This window comes from Nipponia nippon, unplaced genomic scaffold (genome assembly GCF_047370975.1).
Source record: "Nipponia nippon isolate SJK-2023a ecotype South Korea unplaced genomic scaffold, ASM4737097v1 scaffold_6, whole genome shotgun sequence".
Taxonomy (NCBI): Eukaryota; Metazoa; Chordata; class Aves; order Pelecaniformes; family Threskiornithidae; genus Nipponia; species Nipponia nippon.
In genome coordinates, this window is record NW_028262380.1 from 25746799 (window position 1) to 25773356 (window position 26558).

The 26558-nt window shown below is 43.1% G+C and overlaps 1 protein-coding gene across 3 annotated transcripts; it reads left to right on the plus strand.

Annotated features, from left to right (window-relative positions):
- Positions 1-1171: 1171 nt before the first annotated feature.
- On the plus strand, positions 1172-26260 carry KLF3 (KLF transcription factor 3). Of its 3 annotated transcripts, none has more exons than XM_087736227.1 (7): positions 1172-1635; positions 5658-5772; positions 12676-12772; positions 18229-18724; positions 19185-19335; positions 23908-24068; positions 25233-26260. In XM_087736227.1, exons 3-7 carry the CDS (start codon positions 12716-12718, stop codon positions 25412-25414), a joined length of 1047 nt encoding a protein of 348 aa, XP_087592353.1. In that variant the 5' UTR covers positions 1172-1635; positions 5658-5772; positions 12676-12715; the 3' UTR covers positions 25415-26260. The 3 variants fall into 3 exon arrangements, with proteins under 3 accessions (XP_087592353.1, XP_087592352.1, XP_087592354.1); XM_087736226.1 differs by having other exon boundaries at positions 5736-5772; XM_087736228.1 differs by lacking the exon at positions 5658-5772.
- Positions 26261-26558: the final 298 nt, after the last annotated feature.

A 26558-nucleotide genomic window follows, 5' to 3' on the forward strand; every position in this document is an offset into this window, starting at 1 on the left:
ATCAGTGGCAGCACCTTTCCCCAACCAATGGAGTTGGGCAATAGCCCAACCGGCGGGGATGGAGACAAGCGGCTGCCGTTGCACAGGCGGTACGTGCAGTGCACCCCGCTGAAGACTCTGCCTCAAGCAGCGAGCGCAGCCTTGGGCCGAGCCCAGCCTGCCGGCCGCCACGGCCTGCCCGCTGCCCCTGCGCCTCGGCAGCCCGGGAGCCGCTCGGCGCCGCGGGGCCGGGCCGGGCCGGGCCTCCTCCGCCCAGCCACCCCCGGGCAGGGCGGCAGCCGCCGCGCTCCCCCGCTCCTGCCTCTCCAGCGGCGAGAGGAGCGCGGAGCGGGGGAGGGCTGGGACACGGACACAGGCACACCTGCCCCGGGCCGGTGCCAGCCGCGGGGCTGGGCGGGCAGGGGCGGCGCGGGGGGCCGGCCCGCTCCGGGGCCGCCGCCTCCGGGAGGCCGAGCTGAGGGGAGCTGGCAGCGCCTCTCCCCGTCTGCCCCTTGCCCTCCCGCGCCGAGCCGCTCCCCGGCGGGAGGCGGGGGCGCGGCGGGCACGACAGGCTGATCGCGGCCGTAGGAAAACACCCCGGCACGGGCCTCCGGCAGCCGGCAGTCCCGGCGGCCGAGGCGGGCGAGCCGCCAAGCCGGGGCGGAGGCGGGCCGACACCCCTGCCCCACGCCCGCCGCGCTCCGGCCGCCGGCCCGGCCCGCGCCTCAGCCCGCCTCGGCTCGCCCGGCCGCGGCCCTGCCCCTGCCCCGCCACCTCCCCGGCGCGACGGGGCGCGGCGCGGGCAGCCCCGCGGCGGCAGGAGCGGGGGGAACCGCCGCCCGGCTCCGCGCCTCCGCGCTCCCTTTCCCAGCCCCCGCCGGCGAAGCCAGCTCGGCGGCAGCGCCCCAGAGCGAGCACCTCCCTTCCTTCCCCCCGGGCGCTGGGTGTTGCTGTTGTTTTGCTGCCGCCGCCGCCGCAGGTCGGCCGGGGTGGGCGCGGAGGGAGGGAGGGAGGGAGGGGAAGGGGTGCGCTGCGCTGCCAGCCGGGTGCCAGGCGCACGCCTCTGCCTGACACGCGGGCGGGGAGGAGGAGCTGGACGGGCAGGTTTGTCAGCGGGGCGGCGGCGGCCCCGCTCCCCTCCCCTCCCCGGGCTGCTGGGGATAATTAGTGTCTGTGCGAGTCCGTCTGCCCCCGGGAGGCAGGGCGGGCGGCGCGGAGTCAGTGCGTGCCCGGCTGTTTGTGCGCGGTGACTCGCCCCGGCCCCTCGGCGGAGCCTCCACCCCGCGGGCGGGGAACCGCCCGGCCCGCCCGGCCGCGCTCCCCGCCGTGACCCTCCCACCGCCACTCACCCCGCCGGCCCGGGGAGCCTGGCAGGGCGAGCGGCGCCGGCGTCATGTGACAGCGCGGCCCGGTGCCAGGAGCCCGGGGGGAAGGCAGGCGAGCGGGCGGGCGGAGGGCGGGAGGCAGGGCGGCGGGCGGGCGGGCAGCTCCTCCTCGCACACAGACCCGCAGCCACCGCCGAGGCTCCTCAGCCGCGGCGACGCGGGACACGCCGGCCTCGCGCCCCGGAGCGCCCCCAGCCCCCGCCACCCGCCGCGACCCCCGGCACTGCGGGAGCCGACGGAGGCCCGGCGCCCTCCGCGCCGCCCGCCGAGCGTAAGTGTGAGGGCGGGGGGAGCCGGGCCGGGCTGCGCCGGCTGCGGGGTGGAGGTGCCGGCGGACGAAAGTTTCCAGGCGCTGCGAGCGGCGCGGAGGAGGGGGCGGGACGCCGCCGCTGGCAGCCCGGGGAGCGGGAGCCGCGGCCGGGCCGGGGGCCGGCGGGGACAGGGCGTCCGGCCGGCCGCTGCCGCGGGGAGGGGGGAGCGGGGGCGCACGGCAGGGCTCCCTCCGCGGGCCTGCGAAACTTCCTGCGTGGCCGGCGGGAGCGGGGCGGGGGGGGCTGCCGCTCTCCGTCGCGCCCGCCCGGGCGGGCAGCGCACCTGTGTGGCCGGCGGCGCCGCTCGGGGCCGGGGCTGCCGCCGCCTCCCTCGCGGCGCCCTCCCCCGCCGGCCGCGCTCCCTGGCGGGTGCGCCTGCGGCCTCCCGCCCGCCCCTGGCGGGGGGGCCTGCGGGCCGCCCGCCCGCCCGCCCCGGGGGCCGCTGCCGCCGGCCTCCCGCCGGGGTGTGACCGGCTCGTCTTCGGTTGGAGGCTGAAACGTCCTCGGGTCCCGCACGGGGGGTCGTGCCGGACGAAGCCGAGGTGGAAAGTACAGCGGGTTCCCTCGGCTCGGAGGGCGGAGGGGGAGATAGCAGGGCGGGAGCTCGCCTCCTGGCAGCGTCCCACCGGTAGCGCGAAGCTGGTCGGCAGCGCCGTGTCCCCGGTTTAACTCCCGGTGAAGTCAAGGATGAGGCCGGCTCTCAAAAACGTATCCCTCGTGTTGTCATCTAACCGTAGCACCGCTTAGCTGTGATGTAGGCGAAGTTAAAATGCGTAGAGCCTCGGACAGCTCGGCAGTTAAGTGCGGAGTTAGAAATAACGACCGTAATTGGCTTCCCTTTTCTGGATGCCGTTTATTTATTTTTTTTTTAAAACCGAAGTGGGAATAGGAGTTATTTGCTTTGGGCCTTTGTCAGGTGAGCGCCCGGCACAGCTCGGGGAGCCCTGGCAAAGGAAGGTTCAGCCACAGGAGCCCGTGCTGGGGGATCGCAGCACCTAACCGGAGGCTGGGAGAAAGACCTGTTTCGGAATAGCTCGAGTAGTCATTCAAGAATTATATGAAAAAAAAAAAATCATTAAAGTTGCTGTCTGTACTCCCCTGGTGATTCGGGTACTGTACTTGCACTGTCTGCTGTGTTTTATTTGCTTCCTCGCCTTTGAAAATTCAGGAAGCGTCACTGTTTGGAGCTGAGCTCTGAAGGTTTTATTGTTGGGAAAAGCTGAATTTGGGTGGCTGATAGGAGAGCTTTGAAGACTTAACTTTATTTAAACTGATAAATGTTCATACCTGTATTGAAAACAAAGGATTACACGGCTGACCACTAATGATTTTTCCATAGAATACTTTCAAGATACACTGTCTTGATAATCGCATGAGGAGCTGCTTCTTGTGTGAGAGGAATTACATCTGGATTTGATAATCCTGCCTGACCCAGAAGAGATTTATTTCAAACTAACTTTCTTCTTGTATTTTTAAGAATATTTTGTCTAGTATCAAAATACAAAAAAAACCAAAGCTGACTTGAGTGGCCTTTTTTATTTTTTCCCAAGCAGGCAAATACTTTTGTATGTTTGTTTTTTTTTTTTTTTTCTCCTGTACACTCTGTTATAGATATGTTATAAACCACAAGGGAGACTGGGGGTAAGGGCAGGGGAAAAAAAAAAAAAAACACTAAATGGTCTCTCCCTTCTCTGAGAAACTGACGAAAATTTCTTCTAAGTAGGAGAGCTGCGAGGGAGCCCTTAGGTGCTGTGAGGATTTGACCTAGGCAACACCTGTTTAGCCAAAAGCAAAAGTCTTCAGATAAATAATGATGTAAATGTGAGTGTGATTAGTCAAAGGCTCTGAGATAATAGAGATGGGAGTTATACAACCACCAGATTACTTAAATTTCCAGATTCAGTATGAAGAAAGTGAGGAACTGATACTGTCTGCACGAAACCTACACCTACAGTTGCTGTGTAGATGCTGTACTAGCCGGTTGTCACCTCATGTGCCTTGTTAAACTTGAGCCATGAAACCCCGCAGCAATTATTAGTGTTACTGTGGTACTCGTCCACATAATTTGCCATAACACATTCTCATTGGATACTACTAGATGTCCCACCCATGGTATATAAATAACCAATGCAAAGTATGTAAGAGAAGAGAGAGTGTTTGAAACCACAGCTTTGAAGGAAAAGTAATGTCGTTCTGTTGCATGACATCTAGACAAGATGTGCCTTTCCTCTGCCTCATGTTGTCAACTTCTTTCATTTATTCAGCTGGATATTTGTGTGCTTCAAAAATAAAAGCATTAGATCCACGGAAAGTCAGGTCCTGCGATGAAGTCTGAGTGCATATGAAACAGGGAGGTAGAAGGCTAAGTTCTTGGGTGCACTGGGTGATGTTGGTCCTCAGCTGTTGAGCAGTACTGAACAAAAGGGAGGCAGTGTCCAGGAGCAGCTCCAGCTTTACGAATCACTCCTGCGATGGAGATCCCGTAGCTCGGTCTGCAAAGAAGGTGCTTGCTGTCAGGCTGGGCGCTGCCTCTTTGATGTCATGAAGCTGTACCTCTGTTTAGCTACTGGCATTCTGTAAATACAGTAATAAACCAACTGGTCCTAGGGAAGGTTTCAGCTAATCATCATGACCCGTGGTGTCTAAAAATCTCCTGCTCCCTTATGTTAAGGGAGCCTTTTTGTAAATAGGGCAGGTCCCCTGCATAAGGACAGTGTTTTTATTCACACCCAATGAACAAACACCTCCACCCACTGTTGTTGTTTTAAAAGACTCCAGCTGCTCATGAATATAGGGTCAGGGAGGGCCGCCTAAATGTTTCTCTGTGCTTTCTCCCCAGCGCAGCCAGCAGAGCTGTTTCCTGTTCTTTGTTTCAAGGCTGGGGTTTGCGTCACACATTCCAAGTGGCATATGTGGTGCTCTTTCCTGTTTCAGGCTGTTTTCTGGCCGATCGGTAGCCTCGTCCAGGCCCCTTGTCACTGCCCCTCAACTCCCAGTCCCCACCCAATGAGTTATCATGTCTCTACACACTCGCGATTGCTTAAGATGCCCGCGTTATGTCATAATGAGGTTTCCAAGTTAACCTTTAACGCACGCCCTCCGCTCCAGTGTATTTATGGGGGTGCACTGGAGAGCTTCGCTCCCTTTGCTGAAAACTTGTGCTCGAGTCTCCAGAAAGTTGTGAGCCAATTTTCTGCGCTCGCTTGCTCATCAGCGGACCTGGAATAGCTCCATTAAAGTCGCGGAGTTACACTGGTGCAAAAAGAGTGCAGTGGGAAGAGAATCCGCATTTGTAGGCTCATGCTTGTAAGAGGGTTTTGGCTTCTGCCCTTTCCCAACCTGTATGGCCCACCGTAAACACTTCATATTTCCTGGTCTCAAATGGAATAGATATTTTCCCTTTATACGAACTAGAAGAGTTAGTGTCTTCCAGATGTAATACAGAAAATGAGGCACTGCTGGCTAACTTTTCTTTGGAATAAATAGGTATGGCTGTTCCACATTTTGCATTTTTGAGGGCATAAAAATAAAGTTTTTACTACTGTTTTTGTATTTGTCTTCCCCCACCCTGTTGCAGGCAGACATAGGTAAACATCGAGAGGAAATTCAGAAAGAGAACATAAATCTTTCTCTCGCTTTGGATCTGACAGAAGAAGAGCTAAAGGACCCAAGCCAAAGCTCATTGAAATCAAGAAAAAGACTTGCATTAACTTCAGTGGGCTTTGAATCAGGCCCTGGATGAAAATGCAAGATGGAGTGTTTATTCTTCTCTGTCATTTATGGGCCGGAATATGCATGGTTTCTGTACACCCAGAAATACTTCCACCCTTCCATTTTACCCCTTTTCTATTTCACTAATTTTTTAAGCATTCTTTTGGTTCCTGCTGTTGCTCATTTGGATGCTAAAAGTTAGCTGTTTGTGATCATTGCAGATATCTTTGAAGAAGTATCCGAAATACATGCTTTAAACTTCCTCTTTCAGGGCTTAATTGTATGTGAAAAATAATTTTTACTGAATTACGTGCACATCCTTACATCAACTTGTTTTTTGTCTGTTCAGAAATCCAGATAACAAGAAGTATTTGGCCACAGTTTTGGTAAGTTGTTTATTGATTATTTTCATTTGTTACTCTCAGTTGGTTTTACTTTGTTGTTTTTCTGTTGATTTTAGAATACCATGGATGAGTTTATCCACTAGAACCCGATTAAATATCTTAATTCTGGTACTGTTAATTTGCACAGGATTTCAAACATATTTAATCTTTTTTCCCATGACAGAGGAAAAGTGTTGCATTTAACTGCATTTAATATTGGAAACTGGTGTAGAATAAGTGCAGTAAAATTTGTGGTTCACACCTTTTTGTAGCCAGAAGTTCTACAAAATCAGGGACTGAGATTAAAATTATAATAGTTTTGTAAACCAACTTTTTAATATTAATTAACACCACTAACAGGAGGTCTTTGAGAGTTCTTTTATGCTGTCAGCATCGAAGCTTTGTGTTTTCATTCCGAGGCTAGTTGCTTCCAATCCGGAATATGAAGTTTGGCAGAGCTGATTTTTAGGAGAGATTTAACCCTTCCCTGTTAAGCATTTGCTTAATGCCGAGGCTTCCTTTGAGGGTTTTGTAGCCATAGTGGGCATCTCCCAGGGGAAGGAAGTCTAAGTGTGGATCAGCCAAATGGAAAGATAAAGCTCTAACAGGTTTTTAATAGTAAACTTAAGCCAGAATGGAAAAAGAAACAAACGCGTGGTCTGCCTATCATGCAGTCAGTGTGTGTTACCAACAAACTAACTTGATCCGTGAAGGCATGACAGGCTTTCCACTTTTAAAGAGTCTAAGCTGCTTTGATCACTGTCTCATTTGTACCCACTACACTATCCAGCTCTTCTCCCTGTTTGTTTTCTTTTCCACTTCCGTAGGTACACAGAAGTTCATCGGCATTTGCCCTGTATTCAGATCTTCATTCAAATTAATCATTTAGCCTATTATTCATAAATGTACACTTCCTTTCTTTAGGATTAGATTTTTTTTTCTTCTTCATAGTATCACAAATGTTGAATCTCTGTTTCATATGTTTCATGAAATACCAGAACCCTTTATGTAAGAGTATTTTCTGTCATTCTTCCCTCATAATAAAAAGATAGGATTTCTATTTCTCCTTTTAAATTATCTTAAAAATTAACCTCTTAAGAAAAACACAACAAAAAAACCCGCGAAGTTCAGTGTGGAAGGGAAAGATTATCATACCATTCCACATACCTCACTTGTTTTGAAAAGTCTGATCTTTTATCCTTACTAGACTGTTTCTCCTTCTAAGAAGTAGCTTGAGACAGGAAACCAGACAACAGTCTGCCCTGATAAGGGAGAATATTGTCTAATGGAGGTGCCTCAAGAGCTTTTCTTTCTCTCTTCCTTAGGTTCAGTAAATGTAGAACTGAAGGTTGAACAGGGTTTACGTGGGCTCCATTTTTCCTTGGTAGAGATGACATTTTCTTAATGAGTGCTGCAAGTACTTTTTCACCCCAAATTTTTGCATACAAGAAAGCCATTGCCAGGCATGTGGCTTCAAAGAGCCTGCAACAGTATTATCATAAATTTAATGGAAATACTGATTAGTCTGCTACACAGCTGATGAATTATTATGTCAATGCAGTTCTAAGTCAAAGTGATGTCAGCAAAGTTAGGATGCACAAGCTGTGCAAAAAACCAGATTTTTCAGCCTGCTTGCAGTGCTGAAAAGAGGAAGGTAAAAGATTTTCAAGTCAATAAAAAGCAAAAATAGTCTGAGATACTAAATAACAGAATCCTATGGAAATAATTCTTTTTCTTTGTGCCTATCAAGTAAAACTTTAAGCAGAAAATTTTTGCCCAGGTACCATTTTCTTTTTACACAATATCCAAACTTTTTCAAGAGTTACTACCATTTCCCAGTGGAAATCCAGTGAATAAACAAACACAGAAGGCTGTCAATCAGTAAAACGGTTTTCTTGGTGTACTAGTTCTTCATGATTCTCCCCCCACTCTGTTCTTCAGGGACTGGCTGCTCCGGTCCCTTCCCCCAGCACCGTGTCTGAGCCTTCGCTCCTTCCCCTGCTCTTGCTTGCTTTGAGTCTGACTGCTGTGCTGAGCTGGAGAGTTTCTTTGCCTGCTGCTATTTTGGGGCCCAGTGCAGTTAAGCGCTTGCTTACTTCCCATTAAAGTTAATGGAACTTTAGAAACGCTTTTTTGCTGACTCAGGTCTTGATGAGCAACTGGTACAGTAAGTGCAAACACATCTTGTTACTAGTCCTGGAAAACTCTTTTTCGACCCTTTCCAGGGAATCCTGCTCTCAGAAACTGTTTTTTCTCTGTCAAGCTCTCTTTCAAGGTTCCACTAAAGAAGACTTCTCACCCAGGTTCAGAAAACCTCCCCACTCTTTGGATTTCATCAGTGGAGAGTCTTCTGACATTATCACTTCTCCTTAGTATCAGGGGAAGTTTGACTCGAGGCTCACAGAAGTGATAGTTTCAGAGCAGCAGCCTAAGTCCCAAAGGGCTTGGACTGGGGAGCTTTGGCCACATGACTTAGGCTGGCTGCTAGATACCAACAGTGCTGCAAGAGCTGCAGTGTCTTTGTGGAGGGCGCTCATGCAGTGCTAATTTAGCAAATATCATTATGTTATTCTGTAATTATACCAACAATAGCAGTCATACCTTGAAGCTTCTAGACGAAGCCTCACTGTACCACAGGGCAGCATTCCTTGCTTCCCCCAGGCACAAAGATTGAGAAAGCAAACCCCATGCGTGCTTTCAGGCAGGGTGAAGAGAGGCAGAATTTGTGGTCACCACCCCCCTCCTCACAACAAGAGTATCTGTCGGGTCACTGACGGCTCTTCCAGGTATATAATGAGAGCAAAGGCTCTGTGTTAGAGGGAGGCTTTGTAGTTGTTGGATGTGCACAGTCAAAACTGGCACTCCACCCCACCCTTTCCTTTCATAACAGGTCTGCAGAGTTGATGGACCTTGAAGGTAGATGTACAGAGCTGCTGGGAGTAGCTGCAATGCGGTTGCTCTTCTCCAGCTGCTCTGCAGTGCAGATGTGTAGTCTGGGTGCATTCTTTAACTGCTTTGCTTATTTCATTTAGGGTAAATAATCTGTACAAGTCCTTGTTGTCAGAATACAGGTTAAGTACCTTTAAGCTTTCATTTACTCTTAATTATGCCTCTGAAACAGTAAACCTTACCTGTCAGGAAGTTAATATCGAAAAGTCTCCAATCCTGACAAGATGGTGAGCTCTACCAGTGATGACCTTCCCTTCTGGAAGGGATACTTTGCTGCATATTGGATCATAAGGGCAGAGTTTGTATGTTTTCTGGCTTGCTATCTTCACTGGACTTCAGATAGGAAAAGCCTGAGGGACTTTTCCTGGACATTACCTTGCACCTGTCCTTATTTGCATACAAAACCCAATTGCTTCATTTGTCTTTCTGAAGTACAGGGTGTGAGCAAAATCTTATCAAAAGCCATGTCCTGTTTGGACAAGTTGGACTGACTTGGCAGAGATCCACAGGGTGGAGTGAATGGGAGGAGGCAAGAAAGTAAAACTGGGTGGCTTGTTCGCAGAAAAAGAGAGGGAGAGCAGAAAAAAGAGAGGGTGGAATGTTTGCCTACCGGATTGTAGTTAATTATTTAGTTTCAGATTACATGCATTTTAAATTCTTCTAGCCCACATGAAAAAAAACCTTTAATGCAAAATAGTTTATCTAATAACGTGAAAGACAAAGGCCCTTATTTTTTAATATGCTTAATATGAATATATTGTTGTCTCCTCACTGTTTTTTCCAGGGTACCTCAGGAATGAGAGACGGTATTTTGATTTTCCAGAAATTAGTTGTATTTACTAAACAATTTGTGGGCTTCCAAACAAGTGCATTATGAAATCAGTGTGTAAAGTAGAACCCAGCTGTTTTTTCATTCCTCTGTAATAGAAACAGATAAGGCTGTTTACCTTCCCTATTGCCCCCTTCTCAAACGTTTAGGAGAGAAAGATTGGGAGGTTTTGAGTTAGTAGGCATGATTTTACAAATAGACCAGGAAAAACTACTGGCTTCTTACTAGAAGTAGCATGCTTTATTTGGGTGTGAGTGTGCATGTATGTATTTTGTTTGTGAATGTGGTCCGAGCAATCAGTTTAGAACGTTATTCTTAAATACAAAGATAATTGTTTTGTGAGTGTATTTGCAGCCTTGGGAAAGTGTCCTTCTGAGCTAAATCTTAAATGCCAGAACCAAAGCTGATTTATATTGACTCTATAGCAGCTCTGTCAGTTTCCACCAAATAAGAATCTGACCCTGTGATCTGGACTGAAAGGACCAAGCATTATATATTGATAATTTTCCTTTCTTGAAAATGGGTTTCCAGTCACTCTCAAATGGGGAAAAGAAACCTACCATTTAAGAATAACGTGATAAAAAAGTGCTCAATTTCTGTGCTATGATGCAGCAATAAAAGTAGCGTTTTCCTCTGCTGTTCTTAGATGACTGCACCTGAGAAAGTCTGAGAATTACTTTTCACTTTTATTCAGGGCATTACGCTTTCTGTTGCCTATGTCAGTCTAATTCCTGCACAGTAATTTAGAGCCCTCTCAGGAAACACTCAAACGCATAGCATGACATGCGAAATGTGTGTCAAGTGTCTTTAACACACTTTCTTGAAGTAAAAGGTGAAAAGGAGTAACTCTTAAACTGAAGAAAATCCAATTTAAAACAACAAAAGTGACAAAAGGAGTAGCCTGGGAGTGTGACTGCTTGCTTAGAACATACTCTTTCTCCTCCCACCCTCTCCCTCTCCCTCTCCCTCTCCCTCTCCCTCTCCCTCTCCCTCTCCCTCTCCCTCTCCCTCTCCCTCTCCTCTCCTCTCCTCTCCTCTCCTCTCCTCTCCTCTCCTCTCCTCTCCTCTCCTCTCCTCTCCTCTCCTCTCCTCTCCTCTCCTCCTTCACTTCCTTCTCTTCCTTCTCTAAAGTACAAATTGGTGTGTCACTTTATCTATGCACATATAAACTAAAAATTTAAAGTTTCTGGAAACGGGAAAGCAAGTAGTTCCAAATTCTTATGTATGACATCTGAGATGCTACATTTTACTGTAAACATTTTTTATGTCTAAAAATATAACTTTTTTTCTGTTTTCACAGTGAATATATATGTGTGGGAACATGTGTGAGTGATGCATAGGTACACAAATATATATTTAATGCATAGGTATGTAGATAGATTTCTGGGAAGACAGTCTTCTGAAACGTTCGTTCTAGCTATGTGAAATGTTAAAAACCTGAAAAAGATAACCATTCAAAGAAAAATAGTATAGTTAATAACCTTCTCACAAACGTACTTAAAGTATTTAAAAAATTATCACAACTTTTAGCAAACAGTGCCATCTTGCACAACCGCTTCTAAAATAAAACTACATGCTAAGTTTAAACTGGAAATTGCATTGAGCTGCTCTATTTGTTTCCCTTTTTTTGCGATTTGGCTTTGTCAGGCCTTTGACTTTTGTAAGACGAATTATGAAGATACTTTAATTTACTTTTGTCACTTGTTTGTTTCCATTATTCAAAATGTACACTCTTGTAATATATTTCCAGAAGTCTTTAAGCTTTATTCATATCCCTGAATGATTATAGACAGACTTGTAACAACTGATGCCATCTTTCTTTGGAAGCTCTTAACAAATTTTTAACTATAAACACACGTGATAGTTAATTGCAAGATTGCTCATTAGTGTAGGCTTATTCGAATTGTTTTAATTTGAGCAGGCGCGTCTTAAAATTTTCATGTGAATTTCTGGGAGAATTTTCCAGCCCCAACTACAAATCTCTTGTTGAGCCTTTAGCCTACTTCCTCAGGGTGAAATTGTCTGGATGGTGTAGTCTGGCTGTATTTGTTTCTTTCCAGTGCCATCTACTGGTCAAAATTGAATTTGTGTAAGATTTTTTTGTCCTCGCATCTTAATAGAAGTCATACCACTTCCAGGCAGGGCTGTGCACTGTACAGTGTATGGTCAGAACTTGCTCCTTTAACATCAGTCATATAATGTATGGCCTCAAGCGATTGATGAAAGCTTGCCAACATCTAAATGTCATTGAGAACAACTTTCCTTTGCTTCTCTTGGTTTTTACTCTCTACCCTTATGGCTTACCCCAGAAGAGTTATCTCCTCCTTTCCTTCACAGTATCTTTCCAAGTTGACCGTGGCAAATGTGTAGTATGATAGTTAAGTTATGACATCCTTTATGCTAAATACTTTTATTTCAGGCAGTTTGAGATAAGCTAGAATTGGATAAGTGAGATTGAACACTCTGTAGAAAAAATAACTGAAGCTGCACAGAATACAACCAGATTTTTTGAAGTGCTGTTCTTTGCACAGTTAGCACAAATTGTTACTGAATTGTCACTAAATCTATTACCTCAGGGAAATAACTAATGTCTTTTTTTATGTTAAGTCATTGCAGCATGTTGAATGTACCTCTCCAAATTAGTTCTGGATTTTAATCTTTCTTTTGCTTTGATTTCAATGTCACTGTATGTGAAAGTTTCAACTTTTCTATCAGGACAAGAGATATTCTCTCCAGAATCAGTTCACTGTATTATCAGCTAAACAAGATGATTCTGAAGTTATAATGCTGATGAGAAATGCATAGTCTAAACTGTGATGTGTTTACACACTAATGACAGCTAGTGAAAGCGACAATTTTGTGATCTTGGTATGCTGACAGGCACAATTAAAATTCAAATTAACTTTCATTAAAGTGAGCAGATGTCCCTTTGTTTCAACAGCAATTGGAAAAGAATAAACTGACAATAATACAAATATTTAAATGAAGCCTAGTCAAATATTTAAGAAGCCATGTTAGAGATGGATAAATATTCACATTAATTTGACAAAATAGTAAGTTCTTTACAGTTCAGAAAGTTGATGAGAGGGTTTCCTGTGGCTTTCTAACACCTTGTCTTTCCCCTGCAGGCCAGGACACCAGGGGCATCAGAACAGGTGAATAAAAAAGATGCTAATGTTTGACCCAGTCCCTATCAAGCAAGAAGCCATGGAGCCTGTTTCAGTGGTAAGACTTTTAAAATATTTTAGCCTTTGTGATGACTCTCTAGTTTTTCCATTTTTAAATTCATACGAAGTTTTCTGTAAGCTTTGGATTAGCCTAGGAAAGGCTGTGAAGTTATATTTTGGTTTTAGGGCAATCAAATTTACATTCTAGGAAAACTTTTGCTGTAGTTCATGAATTTATTGCCCCTAAATGACCTGCCCCGTTACTCTGCTGGTGCTCCCATCCCCAGAGCAGAGGAGAGAACATGCAAGTACTCCTCAGCCACTGCAGTGCAAATATGATCTCATATCAGCTCATGCTGCTGATGGAGGTGGGTTGAAATTAAGTTGCCAGACTTCACGGTGAAGTGGCAAGTGCCTGTCATTTCGGTGTTACACCTTTGAACTAAATGAACAGCTGCTCACCGTCCCCTTTTCTGCTTCTCTCTTGGTCCTGAAAACATGTGCTGGGGCTAACTCTGCGCTCTAAACAGCAGAAAACTAATCCTGACAAAAAAGTAATGGCTTTTTGCTGGGTAAGCCGGGTGCATTACCTTACCGTGTGAACAGATGAGAACCAGGGCAGCGGAGGAGGAATGGGGGAAAAAAGGTGAAGGGGAGACTTTTCTTCTCAATTGGGTTAATTTTACATCGACTTGGTGTATAGGGTCATCTCAGAGAAGAGTCTGATAAGCAAGAGCAGCAGGAGCGTGTAGCTGGGAGGGGGACAGTGGGAATTGTGATGATTTAGGCTGCCAGGGAAATAGGGCCTTAGGAAGCAGTTTCATGTATACTTCACCTATTCAACTGCAGGCTGCTGCTGAAAGGGAAAGTTCAGGCTTTTCTCCCTTCTTTCCAGCTTTGTGTCTCCTTGGATCCTTTGGATCATCAGCTCATTGAACGGTCAGAATTGCTAACCAACCAAAAATACCCTCATTTTTTGGTCAGATCAGGAAGCTGATCTGACTCGTTCTGCAGCTGCTCAATGTGGAGAGGACAAGACTGCCCCTTTCAGCAGTAGCCTGCAATAAGATCAGATTAAGTGTAACATGAAACCACAGCCTTAGAAAGGCTGATCAATTAAAAGGGTAAAGTCAGTGTGCATAAATTAGAGTGCATTAAACTCATGCTCTGAATGGCATCTTTCAGTGAAAAGTTTGCTTCCTGTTTTATTTAAAATGTAGAATAATTGTCATCAATTTAAATGCATCTGTAAGCAGTCTGACTTCTTCAGTGTATCAGTAACACTTCTTGAGAGTTAAATTTATATGCATTTTAAAATTACAGTTTGACTTTCATGGGGTTTATTTACTTGAGAGCAATGATAGAAAAATAATTGATCTATCACTGAGGGTGTAAGTAGGACAAATTCCAATATTTGGGTAAAGAAAGAACCTTAGTATTGGCCAGCCTGTCTGTCACGTCAATCACAATTATTGCATAACCTTATTAAGATTAGTGGTGATGATCTACGATTATCAAATGATACCTAATGGTGTCCATCAAAGGCAGAAAATGGGCCACTTCTACAATACAAGCGTCACTACATGAATAACAGAAAATCACTATAGAGACAGTGAGGGTGTGGTGAGAATGCTTTTTGGTGCATTAGCTACTATTTGGATTAAATCCTATTCATCCTCTTACATGATACTGATTTGAGAAATAGTGTAAGTAGGTAAGCAGGTTCTTCACCTGTTTCTGTTTTTCCAAGAGGCTGGCTAAATTTTTAAGTTAAATTCATAGGGTTATGTAGTTTATACAAGACTTGGTGAATTGCTTCAAAATCTGTTCACTTGTACAACAAAGAAGATGTTTCACTGTGGTAGCATAACAGAATTTAGCAAATTAAATCAGATTAGTGCTTGATAATGTCCCCTTGTGGAAGCAGCAGTCTTCTGGGTGGTGATAGGTGTGCTTGTGACATATTGGGCCAGTCTTTATTCTTGACAGACTGTCAAGAGGAAGAGCATGGTGATTCTTCTTTTGGATTTATTGATAGCCACATGGATATGACTCAAAAATATTAGAAGTTCCTTTGATGTGTTTTCCAGTTTCTTTGTGGCTTCAGTGCTCTGGGTTTTATTATGGACAAAATGCAAGGGAAGGTAAATGAATTGCTTTGTAAGGCCCAAAGAGGTAGAGAGATGATATCAAACAAAAAAAGAGATAAATGGAGACTGTAAAGGAATACACGTTGAAATACAATCCTGCATCTTTATTGTGATATACTGCAGTGACATACCATTCTTTCTACACAGGGATATTTAGGAAAGCAGAACTTATAGGAAAGTGGGAATTTGTTGGTTTGTTTTTTTTTTTTCAATTCAAGTCAGACTAAACTCCTACATACACTGTTAATTCCCACAGTAGAAATCCAAGGAGAACGTATCAGCTGAAATATTTTAGGAAAACAGAGCAGTGATAGCTGGTTTTCCATTGTTCCACCAGAATACTTCGCATAAGTTCTAGGACAGGTGGGAAAAGACTGCTCTTGGAGGCTGTGAAGTACATTCCTGCTTCCTGCAGTTGTGGCATTTAGAAAGCCAAATGGTGGTAGCTAGGCTTTTATTTTTGTTTGTTTGCTATTGTTAATGCTCCCTATTTACAGAGAGAGACTGTGAAGTCTTCCTTATTCTCCCATCCCATATCCCGCAAGGGGTACTGTCTGCTTCCCTGGCAAAGAAAGGGAAAGTGATTTACCAAATTTGAAGGCAGTGGTTCGTATCAACCTAATGGCAATTGCTGTGTCCCGGGGAGCTAGAAACTGAAACTTTGCTATGCTAAAAGATACAGGAAGCCTAACTTCAGAACCAGGAGATAGATCTGACTGTGACTTACTCCAAATGAACAGGGTTTCAACCACACTTCATTGATAGTGAAGCAAAACTGTTTTCCACCAGAGAGTCTGTTTGGCAGCAGATATTCTCCTTTTCGTTGTCCTAGCATCCTTCTCAACTTTTTCACCTTTTTTCTTCCCAGTACAGATAATTTGTCGCACCACATTTTTCTATCACAACTTCATCTTCAGTTCAGATAGAAACATAGCAATTAAAATCGCAGAAGGAAGAAAAGTTTAGAAAAATGTTTCAGCTTCCTCAAACTGCTAGAAAAAATAGCTGATGTTAAATCTGTGCCAGCTTAATTACAACAATAAAAACCTTCTATGCAAAATAATGCAAGGCATATGGGGTAAAATACCAAGTCACTAAAATAATCACTTCTTAAAAACATCATTATTTTCTTCATAATTCTTGGAAAGTATTTCTTGCTTGTCTAAATATATTTTACTTAACTTTTCCAGTTTACAGTTCTCTGTGCAACGTTTTCATAGTTCGGTATTTTTTCAGCACACACAGCTGGTGTTACTTGAAGAGTTTAAAGAGGATAACTGCTCATACAGAAAAGTTACAGCTTGGAGATGCTTCGTTCTTTAATAGACTCGTTGACCAAAAACGTTCCCTAAACTTTAAATTGCATAGTCTTTTTCCTTTCTAGTAGTCTTGCAATGGAAGAAATGTTTGTAGGTAGTGACCTTGTGATCATCCCTGACAAATCTGCAGCACTACAAACGCACTGATGCTTAGTGGTGGAACATAGACAGTTTGTTGAAGCTGAGTAGACTTCATACTGTAAACCAATAACAGCGATTTTAACAGAAGTACTTAATATCTCTTATGTGTTTAAATTTTGATTTTTTGCCTATGCCCATAACATGATCAGATTCAGTAGGTATTAAATACTGTTAAATATTAAACTCTGTCAATATTCAGTGGCCTTCATCACTTAGAATGCTAATAATTTCGTCACTTGGCTCAGCAGTGGTGGCAAATCTACAGAACTTGTTTTAGCCAGCACTGCTTGCAATAATAGCATTTTAATAGAATTCTGAGGAACCAATTACCATTGAAGGTGAACGTTTTTATAGATTGAATTTGTAAGAATAGTCATAAAGAGAGTAAATAAAGTTTCAGAGGTTTTAATGTAATATTTACTGTTTGAAGATTAATCACCATTGTGTATGCTGCTTTATGCGAGTGTTTTACGGAATAGGTGACTCAGCTTTGTTGTTTTATCACAGTGCTATGAATGCAGCAAGAAAATTTAATATTTTCTAAACTCACTGTTTCAAACGGTAACTGAAAAGAAGAAAAATACATTCGTGACATTTTGCAAAAATACTTCTAGTTAACGTTGACATTTAAAATCAACTAACTGTCCCTTACAGGGAAGACAGAGGTAAGAAACCAGGAAGATGTATTGCTAGAAGTTTTCACCACAAGAAAAAAATAATTGAAACGTCATGGAAATTATTGTATAAAAATACAATAGTTTTATACTTCTAATCTGTTTCATTTTCTACCATTTTGAACATTTTTTAGTCCCACTCATCAAAGTCTTCTTGGTGCCAAAGAATTCAGCGGTTCTTTAATATTACTGTGAAACTGCTTAGCCTTAATGTGAAGTTTTACTTATCTAGAATCCAAAGATAGCATTTTATTTCAAAAAATTCACAATATCTAGGGGCTGAACAATTGCGTGGATTGCATTTTCTATGTCTGCTATGTTAGAACATCACATTGGTTACCATTTTAAGTTATCTGTTAGTAAACAACCTCAGTTTTCAACACTTTTTAAATGCAAAATTGATCTGGATAGTTGTTTAATAATACTATACTCTGGAATGAATGTTAATACCTCTTGGTTTACAAAAATTATTTCTACTAAAATGTGGAGATGGTCATGTAGGTCAAGATTAGCTTTAGGTTTTGTATGATCTTGTAATGCGAACTGCTAGCTACCACTAACAGGAATATTCTTCCAACACACCAAATGTTTATCCTTGTACTAGTTTTCCGAAATCAGACTGGCTAGTTAGCTGCTTTATTTCTCAAAAAAAAAGAGGTTTAGAAATTACCTTTTGCACTCTTTGAGTTTCTCCCCCATTGCTCATATAGTTCAGCTGTGTATTTTTTATTGCTTTTAGGGTTCAGATACATAATTTCTTGCTTTAGTGATGATTGTTTTCCAATTCCTTGAGCGGTTGATGGGGACCCATTACTTGCAATTTTAAGTCTGGTTTAACTCCCCTCTTGCTTGACTTCATGTTCTTCAGTATATAGTTATATGCTGGGCATAGCACCATCTGTCTCCCAGGTCAGTTAAGTAATGTGCAGCTTAGTATATGAAAAGCAGTTTTTAAGGGAGAAAGAGAGTTGAATAAGCCTTGAAGATTTGTTTTCATCGTCTGTTTTACATTGCTTCTGAAACAGTTAGTGAATCAGTACTTGAATAACTTCCTTTGAGTGAAATCTTAGGCTTTATTTAATTCACTTTTATTTAGAAAGTACATTAATGTGCTTTCTTGAAACTTCTTCATTTTGCCTCAGTTTTATTAGCCGCCTTTCTTTTTCAGCAGTAATTGTGTGTGTGTTGATTTATTATTTGATTTTCTTTATTTTTTTCCCCTCCTGACAGTCATACCCGTCCAATTACATGGACCACATGAAGCCAAACAAGTACAGCGTCATTTATTCTACACCAAGTATGTTGCACAATAAATTCTACTCAAACCCCGAAGGACTATCAAATGGAATCCAGATGGAGCCAGTAGACCTTACGGTGAACAAACGGAGCTCACCATCTTCAACTGGAAGTTCTCCTTCCCCCCTGAAATTTCAGACTGTGCATAGGAGAACTTCACCTGGATTGACTCTGTCCTCACCCAGCTCACCTCTCAGTAAATTCACACCGTCACCCCCAGGAGTACAGCCTATCTCCATGCCAATAACAATCCCACCTGTAATGGCCGCTGCTCTTTCACGCCACGGACTGAGAAGCCCTGGAATACTCCCGGTTATACAGCCTGTTGTGGTCCAGCCGGTTCCTTTTATGTATGCTCCCCATCTTCAGCAGCCCATCATGGTGTCCACAGTTCTTGCAGATGAGATGGAAACTCCTAGTAGCATGCAAGGTTGGTGCTGTCAGAGCTTATTTTTTATGTCGTCTCATCCTGGGAAAATAACTGTCTATCCAAGCACTTTTTTGTGTGTTTTTTGCATTTTGGGAAACGGAACATAATTCCTATTCTTCTAAAATACGCAGGCATAGAATTTACTGTGTAAATATTTTACCACACTTACCAAGGTCGTATTTGGTTCTGATTTATACCTGCATTAAGCCATTTATCTAGTGAGACTTGGACTGATAAAAATGTTGGACTGATGAAAATTAATAGAATTGTTTTGAATCATAGTTCATCAGGAGATAGACTAAAACTGGAAGATATTGTATTTTAACACAAATTGCTGCACTAAATATAGAGCTGGGGGATTTCTTTCGTTTAACTATAGATTTCTACGTATATTTTTTATTTCCATAACTCTCCATATTTTTGATGTGTTGCCTTCCCTCTCCTACCCTCCTCCACACAGTGCCTGTCATTGAGTCTTATGAGAAGCCTACACTGAAGAAAACAATCAAAGTAGAGCCAGGAAGTGAACCATCGAAGACTGACTTCTATCCTGAACAAATGTCACCTCCAGTGATGACCTCATTGTCTCCCCAGCAAGTAATGTTGCAAGAGTAAGTAGCTAACAATAGTCCCAAGATCAGCAGAAGAACGAAAAGCAATTCATTGCAGCAGTTACCAATTTTGAGGAGTGAGAGGGAGTGTTGCTGTGCTTTAGAACATGTGATAGAATACAGAAAAACATCCTTCTCCCCACTGCCACTGTGAAATGTGATTTCAACTTTTTTTTTTCCCTCTTTAGCAATATAGGAGTTGATACATATTTATACATCGCAACCACATAGATCTGCCATTTATATAATGCGTTTCTAAAGTAATGCTAGTCCCAATCCTACAATTTACTGAAAGTAGGACTCCCAATAAGCCGGTGATACCTGTTTATGTAAAACCAGCAGCAAACTGGAAAGATACTGGAAAGATATTTCATACTGATCTCTGTATTGATGTTACCTAAAATACCTTTCTTTAAAAAGATTCACGTGACTTTCTTTTCCGGGAGGACCTCTTTGTCTTTTAAAAAATTTTGGGTACTTGGTGGAAAGAACCCCCTCAGGCCTGTCTACAAGTTCTGTATATATCCAGTGAAATTCCATGTTTACCTGAGGCCATTGTTCCGTGGGTGGGTTTTTTGGCAGCTCAAGTAGTTCCTGAAGCTCGCTCCCCTCCCAGGCAGTTGTTTCCACCCCAGTACCAACTCACGGTGCTGGTGCAGCTGTCACTGGGGCCACTGCATGAACTGGATCACAGATCTAATTGGGTTTAAAACAGTCCTGTTTGGAGAAGGCAGAGCAAGGGCTAGAAAGAAGAGGTTAGGTCTGAGGCAGAAACTTTTAAATGGAAAATACTAAAAATTTCTCAGGAAGTACCTGTGGAGCTTTGGGCACCCTTCCATTTCCCGTTTTCCTACAGAAAATTCTGTCAACTTAGCAAAATCAGGGAATGGCCCGGAGCCGGCTCATCCTTCAGCAGGCAGTGCTCTGGGCAGGCATGCAGGCTGCCGGCAGGGCTCTGGCAGGAGCTGAAGCTGGGAACCGAGCTGGGCTCACGGTACATGACCTCAGAATCCATTCCTGCCCTTTCTCCCTGCTCACCGTCACCCTCCGAGCAGTTGTATGAGACCTCACCTCCTAGGGTGGCGAAGAAGGGCTCCAAGCCAGACTCCCCAAACCAGTGCGTGAGTGCGGGGTGATGCAGAAAGAGAGGGAAAGCATGGGACAGGCGGTCTTCCGCATTTCCTTCGGAAGGCAGCCTCTTCCTCCTGCTCACGACTGTTCCCAAGTTAGAAGGCTCACTGCGGCTCCAGGGCTTACTACACTCTGCACAGCCTTCTTGTGGGCACCGCTCCGTGTTTTCAAGTCTCTTAACCAGCTTAGATGCAGGTTCTAGACTGCAGGCTCTTTGCAATTAACTAATTGCCAGCTAGCTTTTATAAACTGTATGCTGTTTATTTAAAAATAACCTTATATGTTGTATTGCAATAAACATATAATAAAATAGTAAACGTCTGTGTTTACTAAATGGTTACTAATCTTCCATAATGGACCTGCCACACAAGGGAGTCAGGTCTGTATGTACTTGGAACTAACTCCTGCTAGGTCAGGACTGTCAAATGGTTCAGTTTACTCTTGTTCTTTGTTAGGCCTCTTTTAACAAGAGCAAACCAGTAACTGCTGTTCCTGGCCAATACCACACCCTTCCCCCAGGGCTGACACTTCTGCAGACTTGTCACCTGCATTAGTGATTTGCATTAATTATTTCCCAATGAGTCCGATTTCCACAGGAAACCCATCCGCTGAGCAAAAAATGTAAATTTTGGTATAACATGTAGGTAGCATTGTCACAAAAGACATTTGAATAATCCATCATTCCAAAGCATCTCCTTTGCTTGCCCATGCAGAGCATTATGTTTATGGAGACCCTGTCCTGACATTGTAATGGCTTAAATTGCTTCCTAGCTGTCCTGTAGAGCTGCAGTTCTTGCTCTTTCCTAAAGCCAGCCCTTTCAAGTTCACATTCTGCTATATCCGCAACAAGAAGTTTGTAAGTGGTAATTTTTCTCTTTCTATCACTTAAGAAAACGCATAGACAGATCACGCAAGTTACAAGATGAGAGACCTAGACCTTTATAAAATTTCCTTTTGTCTCACAGCTTCATCAGCCTCTGTCTTTGCGTTATGAGCTATAGTTAGGCAATGATTTTTTTTTTTAATCATTTTTCATAGGTTCCAGCTGCCCAAAGTGCACTGTTTAGATACGTAAGCTACATTAAAGGGGCATAGGAAACCTTCAGTCTCACTTTTAAGTGACTGGTTTTGCTTTAGTGTTAGTTTTTGGCATACACATTATATATATATATAATGTTGGTGGAATTTCTGTAGGGATTGCTGGACTTTCTAGTATGTCTGATAATCGATGTAACTATGCAGTTATTTCTAAAATCAAACTTGAGGTAATAATCTCTGACCAAATATAAGAAGGTTCATTAACGTTGTATTTTCGTGTGAGTGCAAGTGTCAAGTCTAACTCATGCTGTCAACATAGCGTGGTCTGTTGGTAAAGAAGGTGAAAAAGCTGTTGAAATTTTAACATGACTTTTGGAAGGTGCTTATCTATTAAAGAATGACATTTCAGTCGTTAGCCTTAACGTGAATTTGTATCTGGTTGTGTAAGAGGGAACGAAAGAATTAGGGCTGTACTATTATTATTGGCACTTACTTAATATTTACCTCTGATTTTTGACACTGCCTTAAGCATTTTCTAAAACTGCCACTCCCTACCTGATGATTGATAACATTCTGTAGTCTTGCCAGCCTCCTTCCCTCTAAAGGGAAAATGAGACAGAGATGAATTCTCAGCACCTTTTTTACACACTCTTAGATTGAAAACCATCACAAACAGTGTACAGCCAATACCCTTTTTCCAGATGTTACCATGTCCAGGACTAGCCTCCACACATAGGGATTTAAACCAAGTTTGCTTGCTGTGCTAAGCCAGAGCTTCTCCAAAAAGACTAGCATGCAACAGCGTTAAAACTGAGCATTGCTTTAGCGAAGCATTTCTTTGGAAGCTAAAAGCCTGCCTTTCTTCTTTGAGAGTATGTACATCTGTGTCTAACATCAGCATCTGGGGTGTCCTGCCATTACGGTATTTTTAGCTAGATTTAATGTGTACTTGAAGAGTACATCACTCAGCAGTCTCAGAAACACCCAAGAAAGAGAATTTGGCTCCCCATTTCAAGCTTGTAACTCTAATAAAAGAATTAATAACAAAATTAAACTTTACCCACATTGGTAATTCCCATCCTGCTGCTGTGGAGAGTAATAGAAAATTTTTTTCTTGTTAAACCACACACAGGATTTTCTTTGCTGTGCCTGGTAAGACTCCTTCTATTTGGTTTTAACCAAAGGACCTTTAGCACATGCCCTTTATTTTGCTGAGAGAAGTAGGTATTCAGTGTTTCTGAAAATTAGGCCCTAAAGGAACTTGGTTTAAGTAACTAATATAACCTAGTGTTACAAAACGTAATTCTGTCAGTAAAGAAATGTGAAATACAGTAACTGAGAAAAGACAGGAGTTCTAGAAAGCTTACTTCTGTCACATGGAGGAACTGGTTTTGCAACCAGGAATGCTATCTGCATGTTATATACTAAGTCTCAGTTAAGAGCTAAAAAATGTATTAAAATCACTGATACAGATCTGCTAACGGGTTGAAAAATGCAACTTTGTGAGGTTGCAAGATTTGTAATGCCACTTACCTTTTTGACGAACATACTTATTTCCTTTTTCTAATATTGACATGGAAGAAAGAATCAAGGTTGTTCCCAGTTCTACAGTAGGGGCGTTGTTCAAACCTAAATATCCACCGTCAGTGACACCTTTCAAGAAGCTCAATGTGTTTTCACATGCACGAATGTTTATGGTTTTGTTTGTTACAGCAGTCCATGCGTAGTTAGTACATGTCTTACCTGCACTGTACCTGTGGGCTTCAAAAGCAAAAAATTATGTTTATGAAGGTGGAGGGACAACTTCAGACATCCTGTGGGTGTGCCACGGAGGCTAAACTCTACTTTTAGGAATTGACGTCAGTGGTATAGGGAGGCCGCACCCTCCCGCCAGCACCAAACAGGAAATTCTTAATTACTCTCTAAAGGAGTGGCTGGAACAATAAAGATTGAGTTCTGCTTTGAAACCCTAAAGATACAATTTCTTTAATAATATGGAATAGCTGTTCCCAATTACAAGCAAATTAGTTACATTTGAAGGAAGAAGAAGAATTGTGAACAAATACAAGAAAAGTTCGCTATGAACTCAGAGTTTGAGAAATCTGGATTTGACTGTGAAAAACAGGAATTTGAAGGGGGTTTTTCCTTTGTAAGTTTAAAAAAAGCTGGGGAGTAGTAAAAATGGCTACATCGTGCCACAAAGTGAGTAAACATTTTAAAATATTGCTGCTAAAATACACAAAATTTGCTAAACCGTCTTGAATTTTTCGACATGCATGTAATGTTGTTCTTTCTGCCAAGAGACAGAGTGGTAGAGAATAAAGGGCTCTGTCATGAATCATATTAGCTGAGGTTTGCTGTGCTAAATGTTTTTCGTTTTTAACATTCAGTTTGACTTTGCAGGAATCACCCTTCAGTTATAGTTCAGCCAGGAAAGAGACCTTTACCTGTGGAATCTCCGGACACGCAAAGAAAACGCAGAATACATCGATGTGATTATGAAGGCTGCAACAAAGTCTACACTAAAAGCTCCCATCTGAAAGCTCACAGAAGAACCCATACAGGTTTGAGCGTTGCTATGCTTTTCTTTCATCAAGTCTATGGTAAAACAGTAGACTAAGCTTTTAGTTTGTGCTAATGGCCAGGTGACCACAGGTGTAAATAACCAAATGACAGAAGTTAGATCTGGCATTGTTCTGAATATAATTATAGGCTGAGCAAAAGACAGAGGATGTAGCAGGAAAAACCCACAACAGGAGACTGTAAGCCAAAGCAGGATCACGGTGTATGCTGGTATGCTTTACATTCACTGGCTCTTCGCTCATTTTCTGTTCAGTTGCTTGCAGATTACTCACTCCGCACACCCTGTAAACACCAAATCAGTTCAAATTGCACTAGCTCACCTCTTACATCACTGTTAAATTTGACTGAGCTTCCATGGGAGTAGCCCGTTTGCAAAAGTCTGGATGGTGTGCCAAATACAAACACATCTGCTTCATGTGGACATGCTAATCACTGGGCTCTTTTCTGAGTGAGTGTTCCAATAAACATATCCCCATCTCTGTTCTCCGCAGAAACGTTCATCTTGGCATGCTGAGTGAATATATGTACATCCAAGGTTTTTACAAAGAGATGGGACACTTTTAGGTAAAATGGAGCCCAGTTCAGGTCTGGCTTACGTCTCTATACAAGCCAGCCCTTTACCTGTTGGGCAGCATAATGGTGTTAAGGAGAAGGAGGATCACGTATTAGAAAGTAACAATGGAGCGAGTTTTTAAGTTGAGCTACTTGTGACAGTGGTGCCAACTATTTATACTACAGTAACTTTTAAGATGTCACAACGAGATTTCTACCTGCTGTGCTGAATGGTAACACCAGTCCTTTCCCCCGACTAATCTAACAGGTCCTGGTTTTGAACATTCTTGAGCAAATGCTTAAACATTCACACTTCTGGGCTTGATGAGACAAAACAAGTGCTAATATGGCACAGAGAGGAACAGAGAGACATCAAAAAAATCATTTGTGGCAGGAAACAATTTTTTGATCTGTTAACTTCGACTACACATTTTCTAGCGCAGAGTACTCTGCAGCCTGGTCCTGTTTGGGGGCTTTATGAATAAGCATCAAAGTACTTGCTAAAATGGGGACAAAGCAAGAGGATAAATCTGTCAAATATTTAACTGATTTGTTTGTGTCTTAAATCCTGACTTCTGTGTTTCTTTTTCCAGGTGAAAAACCATACAAATGCACTTGGGAGGGATGCACATGGAAGTTTGCTCGTTCTGATGAACTAACGCGGCATTTCCGCAAGCATACAGGAATCAAACCTTTTCAGTGCCCAGACTGTGACCGTAGCTTTTCACGTTCAGACCATCTTGCTCTTCACAGAAAACGCCACATGCTAGTCTGAATGTCTTCTGTCCCCGACCTCTGTCACACTTTTTTTTTTTTTCACACATGCATTTTAATTTGGATTCAGCTGGTCTGAATCTCTGAGTTTATACCATTAAAAGCTTACGTATGGTCAGTAACAGATGTTATCTAACCCTTCTATGTCCTTGCCACGGGTCAGACCTAAAGAATGTGAACGCTTTTTTTTTTTTTCTCCGGGGGATGCTAAGCAAACCCTTTCTACAGACAGTATGTTTAATGTATTCCATTGTGAATAAGGGAATTTGTAAACTAAAAGCTCTTGTTGGTTTCCTCATATAAGCAACCCAGCATATACTGATAAAGTAGTAAATGTTCCTGAATATCCAAAATGCTAGTCCTTGCCAGAGACTTTTATTTATGTGTCCTGTAAAGGATACACTCTCATTTTATGCTCAACAATGCAATGAATGGACTCTCCCAACTGTGTTGATTTCTGCAATATGGTTAATAACAACAGTTTTAGAAAGGCACCTGATTCAGAAATCTCCTCTGCCCGACCAGTGAATAACACTGTAGAAATAAATCTAAGCAATATAATTACTTTACAGAAAGATTGAGTCATGGTATGATTTACCCCAGTCAAGAAGAAAAATTGGCAGGAATTGGTCTATACATAATATTGTGCATCTAAACCAGTGTCCTCTGTCCTCTGTATTATAGTGTAGTGTATATATCCTTGTTTTTATTGCATAATGCCCTGGTGGATTTGTTAAATGAAGACCTTGTGTGACGCTCTATGTCTGGTTTCTGTGCAAGTGTATGGATGGAACACACACGGTACTCTCCTATGACATGGCATTAAATGATACTAATAGAAACCTACCACACCTCATTTCAGGGATACAGAGCAATCCCGATGCAATCACTCCCCTACATTTCCTCTACTCTAAATATTTTTTCTTTTTGCTGTACCTCAGAAAATAGCAATCGTTATGTTAAAAATGCTCCAAACTGTGTTGTTGCGAGTGCCACTTTAATACACTACAGTATTTAAAATTACTAGTCCACAATATTTTTACAAGAAGATGGCATCAGATATGAAGCGCTTCTGATGATAAATTGAGTTGTGTGTCTGTTTTGGATAAAAACGTATACAAAGTCATCCATTTGATAACTCTGAT